At 38.8% G+C, this 11890-nt stretch overlaps 1 protein-coding gene and 1 pseudogene across 1 annotated transcript in view; both read right to left on the bottom strand.

Annotated features, from left to right (window-relative positions):
- Positions 1–1508: 1508 nt before the first annotated feature.
- Positions 1509–6124, bottom strand: LOC110291869 (annotated as a pseudogene).
- A 3890-nt stretch (positions 6125–10014) lies between these two features.
- Flg2 (filaggrin family member 2) overlaps positions 10015–11890 on the bottom strand; it is a 20903-nt gene continuing 19027 nt past the window's right edge. The window contains exon 3 of the mRNA XM_021159095.1: positions 10015–11875. Within this exon, the coding sequence (XP_021014754.1) occupies positions 10607–11875 (1269 nt within the window). The 3' untranslated portion in view covers positions 10015–10606. The remainder of the gene's footprint in view (positions 11876–11890) is intronic.

Raw genomic sequence — 11890 nt, 5'->3', positions numbered from 1 at the left:
ACATAGTGGGGTTATTGGCAAGGAAATAGACATAATAGCATAGAGGATAGATATCTGCCCATCTCTAGTGCTGATAAAGGCTTATCATAAATACAAAAGTTGTACTTATCTTTTATTTGGGAACTGAATATTGAAAGGCATGGTAGAAGCCCCTGATTGAGATTAAATTTATTTCTCAACAATTTTTTACAAAAAATTACTTATCTAAGGTCATGTCAGGTAGAAGATGTTTAATTTTTTTGTTCCTGAAAATTTGGCCACTCAAGATTCCTGTTCAGTGCTTGTTCTTTTCTGAGTCCTAGAAGTCTGGGAAGAGTATGTTGAGAGCACTGAGTATTCTTGGACATAGACATATTTTAGCTATAATTTGTTGCCCACAGGTGTAGGTAGGTATAGGGTAGATTCTATGAGTCCATGTTTTTGTGGTTCATCCCTCTTCTTTGCAGAATAACACATATGAATTAAATTGTGCATGGTAGGTACCCTACTTTCTAATCTTTTATCTTGCAGACAAAAGTGTGCAAGATAAAAGTGTGTGTGTGTGTGTGTGTGTGTTAGACAAGGTCTCACTATGACTTGGATTTTTTTTTAATGAAAACCAATTTTGCCTTGAACTCATCAAGATCTATCTGCCCTTGTCTCCCTGCTGGGATTAAATGTGAGTGCTGTGGCATGTCTATTCATATCATCCATGTTCAGCTCCTGTTTAGTCAGTCATGTGGTGAGATTTTATATGTATAGCTTCTGACATTCCCAATAAACACAATCTCTCAGTAAACCACCTTCTCCTCTGACTCCTAGCAATCTTTCCACCCCTCCTCTCACAATGACCCTTAAGCCTTAGGTTCTGGAGTTTCTTGTAGGTGTACCCATTGGGACTGGACTCCACAACTCTGCATTTTGACTGGCTGTGGTTTTATGTATGTTCTCCATATGTTGCAAAGAGAAGATTCCTAGATGAGGAATGGATGGAGAAAATATATAAGGCCGCAATTCTATATAAAGAATGACAAGCAACTATGGAATGCTGAGAGGTTAATAATCTTACCTGGGGAAGGGCACACCAATTAGTTATCCAATACCAAATTGCCAGCCTTTGAAAACATACATACAAGTGACATTATACAGATTGATCAATATGTACATACACACACACCAACTAATGAAAAAAAGAGGCCGTGTTTTGAAGGCTTGGAAGAAAGAAGAATAAGGAGTGAATGATGTAAATATCATCTCAAAAATAAAGAAATGTTTTTTAAGAATACAATAAGTAAGTAAAATGAAAAAAAATTGCTGTATGTTACTACACTGAGCTTATTATTTATTTTTTTTATTTTCCCACAGCTATTTTTAATATAAAACAAAGATAAAACACATCTCAACTCTGCAATCTGCCAGCATGTCTTGTTTCTACAAGGTAGATACTACCTAGCAAAAAAGTCTTTAAGAACATTTGGTTGGGAAAACTTGTCTCAGGCTTCTCAGGGAAGCCCGGGCATGGCCAACCACTAGAGCAGCCCTTGTCTTTCCAGATCCTCATATGTCTCCTTGCTCACAACATTTCCACTGGAGTCTTCATAGTCTTCCTCGGTGTCAGGCTGCCATCATTCTGAAACCTTCTGCAGTTTCAGCTTGGCCCACAAGGAGACAGCATCTTCAATCTGTGTCACATTTGCAAAGTGGGCAGTGTTTGGGATGCCCAAACACCTCATGCCATGAGCATGACGCCATTTCTGCAAAGAACCGCTGAAAGGCCTTCGGCCCTCGGTAGGTGTAGTTTCCACAAATCTCACAGTTGTAGCTGATATTCAGGCCATGAAGCTTATACAGCCCGTAAGGGATAAGTTTGCTGTCCCAGCCCAAAGGCAAGTTTTTGGGATGGTTAATGATCTCATTCTCTTCATCCTCACTTTTGCTGTCACTGATCATCTCCTCATCCTCATCGTCCTCCCCTTCCCCTCCTCATTCTCCAATTCCTTCCCCTTTCCCTCCTCATCCTCTTTCTCCTCCCCCGTCCCCCCCCCCCCNGCTTGCTTGCACTGTACATTTTCATGAGTGAGCTGTTGCTGGTCCCTGAGAATCTCCACATATTCATAGATCTGGGTTTCCAGGAAAGCAATGACTTTGTTCCTCTCAGTGTCTCTTTTTGTGCCCTTTGACTTGGGATTTTTGGCAAACAGTGACTCCAAGGATTTTCCTTTGGTGCTGAAGAGCCTCTGAGCTTGTTCTTCTAGGGTCCTACCACACTTGAGGCCCAAAGCCAACAGTGCAGATTTCAATCTGTCCAGAACTAGGGATGCCAACTCCTCCCAGGAGGAGAATCTGGAGAGGTCAAGATGGGCTACTACGTGAGTAAGGGCGCTGCTTGTCTCTTTCAGCCATCCAGGAAAGGTGCCATTATCCCACTTCTCCTCAAAGTTGGTCTGAATCTTCCCAAAGAGTTCGTTCTCATCCTGAAGGGGCTTCGCTCTATCTATGTAGTCCTGTAGGCACTCCAGCAGCATCTCCAGGTATCTTTTATACTCTGCATTCTTTCTTTAGGAATGTCAAATAACTGGTCAAAGATGGACTGGTATGTGATGTAATCCAGCTTCTCAGATGCCTTCAGGTTAATGTACTTGAGATAGCAGTCATGGAGATCAAGGTAGCAACCATATCCCTCTTCATCTGTGAACTCCACCAAGTTTTGTACCTCTTCTCTTGGATTCTCTTGAGCCTTCAGTAGCTCCTCAAATTTCATTGACATTGACACACAGATCTCATTTGGGTGCTTCCAATGAAATTCCTTTATATCCTCGAGTCTGTTATAGAATTCAGCAAACTTGTTGGGTCCTGAAATAGCCTTTCATAGTTCATCTTTATCATTATACAAATCCCTCAGGTTCCCACTGACCTCCATGTACCTATCTTGCATGGCCCGAGTGCAGTGACTGGAACTGATCTGGTTCCAAAGTGTAGACTTCTTAGTAAGCATCTCTTTGGCCATAACATCCATAAGCCATTCCTTCCCCTCATGATAATGCCTTGCTGCTGCTCTAAAATTAGCTCCGTTTTCCCTTGGCCACAGCACCTCAATTCAGACCACTAACACTGCTGGAAACACCATCTGCTGCCTTTCTATTATTTATTTCTTGAGACAAGGAATTGCTACTTAGCTCATGCTGGCCTTGAACTTCTGATCTTCTGTTGTAGCCCCCAAAAGTTCTTATTTTAAAGTACTTTTGTTGTAATTTGTTGGAAAAGATTGTGTTCAATTTGATTAAAACACATTATCAAAAGACACTTTTTATTAAAACACATTATCAAGTATCTTAGGATCTGGAATATACAATTTTTCAAGTATGCTTAAACTTCAAGTTGTGGTCAGAGGCTTATGGGAGACACCCATGTATACGACCTCTGTTTCATACATTGTCACACACAGGCAAATGAATATTGATTTATGAACCAAATGAGTTTCAGGCACTCTTAGATGTTTACATACAGACTTAAGAACATGCTTTGGCTTGAGAATTAGAAAACTATACCCTAGTTCCAGCAGCATTTTTGAGTCATTGAATAGTGTTGGCAGGTCCATTTCTTTGACTTTGATTCACTTCACCTACAATAGAAAGTCTTTGAGGTAAGTACAGAACTTGAATTTCTGTTTTTAAAATACTTGTATTAAATGTGGTTTTTGTCATATATGTATGTAGTGCATTCTGATGAATGTCACCCTGCGCTGTCTGAACAACCCCAGTCCCTTTCAGCACACCTTCTTTCCTACAAGTCCCTTTCCTCAGTTCATGTTTTTCATTTCACATTATATCTTGCTGAGTTTAACCAGAGACATCTGTATGATGGGTTTAGAGGTGTGCGTTGGAGCCTGGTGGGAACTAACAAGTATGAAGTCATACTTGCTCCTCTCCCAGGATCCATCAATAGCCAATAGTTATGAATACCATAGTTCCATAGGGAAGGGTAAGGCTCTTATGAGCCCCTCCCAGATCTCTGGTTGTCTGTTGGCAGGCCAGTCTTAGGCTGGCATATTGCAGGAAGCTACAGCTGCTGTGAGATTATGATTGCATTGGTTGTGTCATGCTCAGAAGGTATCATTTCACAGCCCTTCTTTCCATCTTACATTTGTTTCTCCTCCTCTTCTGCAGTATCCCCCAGGCTTTGGAAGCTTCCTTTAGGCAATGACTGCCCAGGTCACCTCTTTATTTCTTGACTAGACTAGTTTTTCTTTTAAGGGGCTTAAGTTTCTTGTGTTCCTTTTATATTTTAGTTATTAATCTAGCTGGATGAATAACTGACAAATAGTTATCTTCTGTTTTGTAGGCTGATTTTTTTCTTCTGATAATTACTTCCTTTTCCATGTAGAAGTGTTTTAGTTTGATGCAGTTCGATTTGTCAGTTCTTGCTATTACTTCCTAAGCAAACAGAGTTCCATTCATGAGGTCATTGCATACACCTTTATCTTAAAATGTTTCCTGTATGTTTTCTTCTAGTAGTTTCAAAGTTTCAGATTTTCATTAAGATTTTTAAATCCATGTTTAAAAAGCACTAGCATAATTAAACATATGTTGGGCTTAACGTATCATTTCCATACATGTATGTAATGTACTGTGTGAGTTTTTGTTAACTTGACACAAACTAAAGTTATCTGGAAATAGGGAGTTTCAATTTAAGAATTGCCTCCATCATACTGGCCTACAGATGTGTGTGCAGGCATTATATTGCATAAGAAATGCTGAGGAAGGAAGGTCCAGCCCACTGTGGGTGGTGGGCACTTGGACAGGAGGTATTGGGTTATATAAGAAAGCAAGCTGAGCAAGCCATGGAGAGCAAGCCAAGGTGGAGCATTCCTCCCTGGTCTCTGCTTCAGTTCCTGTCTCAGGTTTCTGCCATGGACTCCTGCCAAAGCTTCCCTTGATGATGGACTATAATTTGTAAGCCAAACAACCCCCTTTCCCCTTCAGGATTCTTTTGGATAGTGTTTTGTCACAGCAACAGCTAAGTAAACTAGGATAGAAATTGGTACAGGAGAATAAGATATTACTGTGATGAACTTGAATATGGTGGTTTGGGAAAAGACTGACTGGATTTTGTATTTTTGCTACAAAAGGCCATTAATGCCCACAGAAGGTTGGAAGCAGTATACACATTGGAGGTCTGACTTGTGAAATTTCAGAGGGAAGCAAAGACTGTCAGGACTGTTTATGTGATATTTTGGATTAAGAATTTATGGAAAAATTAAAGATTTGTTTCTGAGGAAGTTGGTGCTGATTATCTGGGGCTGAAGAATCAGCTGTGATTATGAGGCCATCGTCATTGGAGCGAAATCTCCTGGAAAGTATTCTTTTGGGGTCAGCACACAAAAATCTATGGTCCCAAGGGGGCCATAGCTGCACATCAAACTGGCTGCATAACTGGGCAAATAATGTACAAGACTCTCCCAGATGATAGTGGGTTTGAAGGAGGATAGGAATTATTTGGTTTACAAGTCACCCAGTCCATCATCAAGGGAACCGAAAGCATTAACCTGGATTAGAGGAGCAGAGACGATGGAGGACTACTGCTTACAGACTTGCTCTCTGTGGCTTACTCAGCTTAATTTCTTATACGGCCTAGGAACCATGCCCTGTGATGGCACCACCCATACTGGGCTGAGCCATATCACATCATATCATATCATATCATATCATATCATATCATATCATATCATATCATATCATGTCATGTCAGTCAGTTGCCCTACATACTTATCTATAATCCACTGGAAGTAGTTTTTCAATTGAGATTCCTTCTTCCCAGATGACTGTAGTAGTTGTATCAAGGTGACAGAAAACAACCAGCACATGTACTTTATGCATATTTCCCCCACTGTTGTCCTCCTTCTCTGCTCCCTCCTCCTGGCACTGGTCCTCTTCTTTCTCAATAGTTCTCTGAGCACTATTGCATATTACCGTCTTTTTCTAAATTTGAACTTTTCTGGTACAATTTCATTGAGTACGTTTTCTGTGTCAACAGTAAACATCCCAGCTCCCACTGAGACACTACAATGAGGTAGGCACTCTGCGATGTGGGGAATGACAAAATGAATTTCTTCTTTGATTCTGTTCTTCCACACAGGAGAACTCATTGCCATATCAAATCTCACCACTAGACTTAAGGCTTAGGGGAACTTTGGGCATATCTGAGGCTGTGACTGACAATCTGCTTTCATCATGGATGCCTAGTTTATGTTGGATTTGTGGCTTTGGTTTTATCTTTTCACAGGTAACTTTGAACTGTTTCCTACTTCCCTTTGCATAACCTTTCTGTTTACTATGCTTTAAGCTGTCATGTGACCTCATTTGTGCTTCCCCAACCCCTTCTATTTCTCATTCTAATAATGTTTGTCATTGTTTTTCTGACTCTTCTAATTACATAGACCATAAGTATGGAGCTTTTTAGAACATGACTTCATCCCAGGAGTCTTTAACTTTTGACTCAATGTCTTCCCTCCATTGTAACAGTAACCTTTCAACATTTAGTGCATCTGACCTTTCCAAAGACAGGAAAATGTAGGTGCCTTTAACTCCCAAAGACTTTGATGAGATCTTATCAAGATGCCTCTTGAGCACTGCCCTTTTGTTTCACTTTTAAAAACAATCTTTAATTTAATCTCACATTCCCTCTCCCACATGACTTTGTTTCATTCTGCCAGGCACAGTCCTTCTCCCTTATGCAGCCTCTGATATCTTATGCATTTTCATTTTTAATCATTTTTTTCATACAATATATTTTGATCTCTCCCATATTTTTCTTCTCTCCCAACTTTTCCCAGATCCCACCTCCACGCCCACTCAATTCTATATTCTCTCTCTCTCTCTCTCTCTCTCTCTCTCTCTCTCTCTCTCTCTCGGAAAAGAAAGAAACAAAAATGAAAACAAAACAAGAATCAAAGCTAGAAAAAACACAATTAAAAAAATACAGGCAAAAGAGAAGATAAAAATGCCAAAACAAATAAAAATGAAACAAAAAGTCTACCAAAATACCACTGAGTTTTTTTACTGTTGGCCAGCCACCCTGGGGTTGAGGCCTACCCCAGAGTCTAGGCTGGTTGATGTACTCCATTGGAGAAAGCTGATTTTTTTTTCTTTATTAGCAGTTATCAGTTTATTGGTTAGGGGTAGGACCCTGTCTGGCTTGAAACTATGCAGGTCTTGTGTGTGCTGCTTTAGTCTCTGTAAGTTCATATGTATACCAGTTCTGTTGTATCTGGAAGAGAATGTTTCTTTGGAGCCATTCACCACTTTTGCAGTCTTTTAGCCTCTTTTCCTACTTAGATCTCTTATCCTTGATGGGTGGGGTTTGAACCCATGTAGGACTGAGTGCTTCAAAGTCTCTCATTCTCTCTGCATTGTCCAGTAGTGGGTCCCTGTATATTAACAACCATCTACTGCAAGATGTGTCTTTGATATGGGTTGAATGAGGCACTGATCTACATAGTATTATGTTACTAGGAGTAATTTTACCACTATATTCTTTTTAGCATAATAATAGTATTAGGTTTTCCCTTTGCCGTAGACCTTTCTAGTCTCATTCTAGTCTATCTAGATACTTTACCAGTGTCAGGTATGGGTTTCATGGTCCTTAAATCCAATCAAAAAGTGGTTGTTTCACAATTACACCCGTTTGTCTTGCAGGCATTTAGTTTTAGATCACAGAGTTTATAGAAGGTGAGTTTGATGATTGCTTTTCTCCTCTGGTAGTGTAACTTCCAGGACCATGAAAACCAGTCAGGAGGAGTAATGTTTCTAGTTAGGCACTCAGCTTTTACATGTTCAATCAACTTTTTCATGTTTAGTAAGCTATATAAATGTTATCTTAAGAAATAGGGCCTTACCATCAGGTTGTAGTGAAGAGCCAATAGTCTTGGTAATAGCTGTGATGTTTGGAGGATTCCATGGGTTCCTTTGGCCAATGTCTCAACAAGATGTAAACTGTTATCAGATACTGTACTTGGTGGCCTAAGATGTCTAGATGGAACAGTGTCTCCTCCATTATTTGATGACTTCATTTAGACTCTTTTCATATATATACACATTTAGCTAATAATCACATATAAGAAAAGCAGAATATTTGTCTTTTAGGGTCTGGATTACATCAGGATAAACTTTCCTAGCTCCATCCATTTATTTGCAAATTTCATTTTTTAACAAGTGAATAATATTTCATTGTGTAAATATAAACATTTTCATGATTCTCCAGTTGATAGACATCTAGGCTATTTCCAATTTCTGCCTATTATGAATATATCAGCAGCAAATATGGATGAGCAAATTCCTCTATAGTAAAGTTTCCACTTTTCAGGTGTATGCCCATCACTTGTATAGCTGAATCTTGAGGCACATCAATTCCCAACATTCTGAGCCACAAGCCCACTGATTTCCATAGTGGCAGCGCCAGTTTAGGCTCCCACAGGCAGTGAATAAATATGATTATGTGTGTGTCTGTGTGTTGATATATGCTTGTGAGCACAGGTGTCCTCCGAGGCTAAGATCTCTAAGAGCTGGAATTAAAAAGTTGTGAGCCACCTTGTATGGTGCTGGGGACAGAAATATGTTCCTTTAGAAAAACTGCACTTTTTCCCTGTTGGGCCACGTCTCTAACCCCATTCTGTCCCTTGCTTAACTATTCTGGTGAAAATTTCTAATACTGTTTAATTTTGGTAAAGTGTACACCTTTGTGTTGCTTTTGGTTTTAGATATTTTTCTTTATCATTTGATGCTCACTGTGGGTTTATTAAATACAGTGTTTACATGTTGAGTTATAATAATTTCATAGTTTATTTACTCAAGGATTATATCCTGAAGGGATTTTGAATGTTTTTTTAATCCTTCATCCATTGAAATGATTGAATAGTTTTTGATCTTTTACTTAGTTTGCATGTTGTGATTTTGTGTTATACTTTGATTGGACGGATTTTCGTTTATTGTCTAGGTAAAGCTCTGTGAGTGTTGTGAAATATTCCAGTAGGTAGGATTGTCCACATCCATGGTGGTAGAGTTTGGTAGGACTCTCACTCTTACTCTGCAAAGGCCACAACCTACATGTGACTGCAAATACTCGTTGCCTCAAGTTGTGGAGCACATACCAGAATCTTTGTTTCTCCCTATTGGTCTGTCCCAGGTCTCTGACTCTTACAATGTTTCACTCTATGTTCTCCCATAGCCACTCACCTAAGAATATATCTAAGCCTCCTGTTTTGTTTCTTCCTTGCAGAAGGGATGATGGCATGGTACCTCAATTCTACCAATTTGAAATGTCAGGGTTAGTGGTTTTATATACTCACCCAGGGATTTCTCTTTAGTTTGAATTCCACAACAAAGGTCAAGAAAAGAGCTTAAATTAGGGGAAAAGAGGAGTAGAACATAAAATTATGTTTAGGAAATTGTTGGTGTTTTACTAAATAATCTTTGATTAGTGTTTTCTTTGAAACTACAAACTTGCAGAAAAATTTTAAAGCTCTTAACTAGTCTTGACATTTTGGACATTGTCACTGTTGTAATAGTAGTAGTAAACTCTGCTGAAGTTAATATCTTGTATGTTTACAAATTCATGCAGTTTTTCCTAGTTGGGAACGATTTAATTGCTTTTATTCTATAGAAAATTTAAGGTTCCCATAACCTCCACTGTCATGGATATTTGTATTCATGTATTTAACAGAGAAAGTCTATAACAATAAATCTTATTCCCAGAATTTGTAATATAGTAGGAAATGGTCACTTAGAATTATATTTAATGTTGGCTGTGTTGATATTGATTAATTAAAGGACACCCAGTTAATTCAGTATAAAATATTTCTGTAAATAATATGGATAGTAATTGAAGGGAGGAAAGGACTAGAGGTGGTTGATTTTCTCCCTTTCTTTTGACTCTATTGTTAGCATTAGAGTATTTTAGAAAAAAAAAATGTACAACTGACTACTTGGAAAGGAGTTATGTTTGTAGCAATAAAAAGAAAAACAATAAATATATATTCAGATGAAACATTTATTGGCAATTTTAATCTGATACAATTTTCTGATTCCTCTATCTAGGAAATCAGGACAGTAAATTCAATAGAAATACAGAATACCACAAGTGACACAAAAGATGAAAATATTGTGAATCCCCAACCAGGAAGCAATCAAATTCTTTGTTTAGGACATGAAATTTATTATAATACTACAAGAAAAACTCTGACTTCTAAAAGTATGTCCCTTGCTTCTTGGATAGGTTTTTAACCATAAATTAAAACAGCATACGGAAAAACCAAATGATTGCCTCAAATAATTGTTAAATGTTGATTTTTAAATCCCAAACCAAAATCATATATATTTTAATCATATATTTCTGACTATGGTTCAAATATGTTTTACTTTTTTCATTTAGTTTCTTCTATCCAAGAAGCTAAATAACTATGTAGACCTACAAACAGATCTTGCACCAAACAACATTAAAATAGTAATACAGTTAATATAAAATATACCACCTACTGCCAAAATAAGGAATCATGTTAAATGTTTTGTCTTACTAAGCATCTCCTTCCTCTTGTGTTTAGTACTTATCGTTTATTATATTTTATACTGGCTTTTCATTCAAAGTAATAGGATCTCTGTTCTTGGACATATGTATATAGCGGAGTATTGCTATCTAAGTAGGCAGAACCTGACTTCATTTTCCCCTTTTCATTGTTACCTCTGGTTCTTCTCTTCCTGTCATCTAAAAATTGATTATATTTACGGATGGTCCTTGGTTGGGCAGATCCAGGCTCCTGTCCTTCTGTTCCTTCACCCAATATGGTTGCACTTGGTAAATATATACACTCTTCAGTTCCAATGCAGGATAGGTTGGGAAAGGAGTTATTGGAAGAAGATATTTGATTTGTATTGTTGTTATCACTTGACAGATGATAGCTATCAATTGATTCGTTACGGGTATATAATTGCCTTTCATTAGGGCTGAATCCAGACTGATTTCCAAATAAAGGGGATTCTGAATGTTTCTGAAATAATATGTATTGGCTATCATCAAAACAAGACTGGACAATTGGCTGGATCTGACAAATTTGTTGTTTGCCTTTATGACTGTGGCCATAATGGAAATCATTGTCATCAGAATGTTCAGGTACTACTACAGAATGACCATGACTACACTCATGCTCTCTAGTTGTACTACAGGACTCAGTAAGATTGTAATAATCAAATGATTGGTCAGGACCTGTTTCTGACCCTCTGTATTTAAAAACTAGCTCTCCGATTTGTTCATTTGCTTTGGATCCTACATGATCAGAAATAGAGGAAGATTGTCCACAAGGTAAGACTTCCATATTTGTTGCTCTACCTGCAGAACTCAAAGGAATAGAATTCTGGCTGTTGCTTCTCCTCCCGCCAGAAGGTCCATACCCAGACTGACCATAGTCATAGTCTTGAGGGCCATAGCTACCATGTCTCAAGGATTGACTAGATTCATACTGGTTAACACTAATGGGTGATCGAAAATGATTTCTGCCAAATTGGCCAGGTAGTCTACTTGATTTTTTGCTTATGGTATTCTGTGATTGCCAATGGATACTATGTGATAGATGAACAGGACTTTGAGGTCTACCCCGTTGGCGATGCACAGACTCTCTCTGTTGATGTCCAGCGTGACCGTGACCAGATCCAGAATGTCTCTGTGGGACTACTGAGTGTTCCTCACCCTTACTGGACTCAGGGTGCACTGGTGATCTCCTTGGAGATCTACCAGAGCCAGACTGTGAGGGCTGTCCCTGGACGGCCTGAGGCTGTCTACTGCTGTCTTGAGAGGGCCCTTGAGGTCTGCCCCGTTGGCCATGCACAGACTCTCTCTGTTGATGTCCTGCCTGACCGTGACCGGA

This window comes from Mus caroli, chromosome 3 (genome assembly GCF_900094665.2).
Source record: "Mus caroli chromosome 3, CAROLI_EIJ_v1.1, whole genome shotgun sequence".
Taxonomy (NCBI): domain Eukaryota; kingdom Metazoa; phylum Chordata; class Mammalia; order Rodentia; family Muridae; genus Mus; species Mus caroli.
Note: the sequence above shows the minus strand (reverse complement) of the source record. Positions and strands in the feature narration are given on the sequence as shown.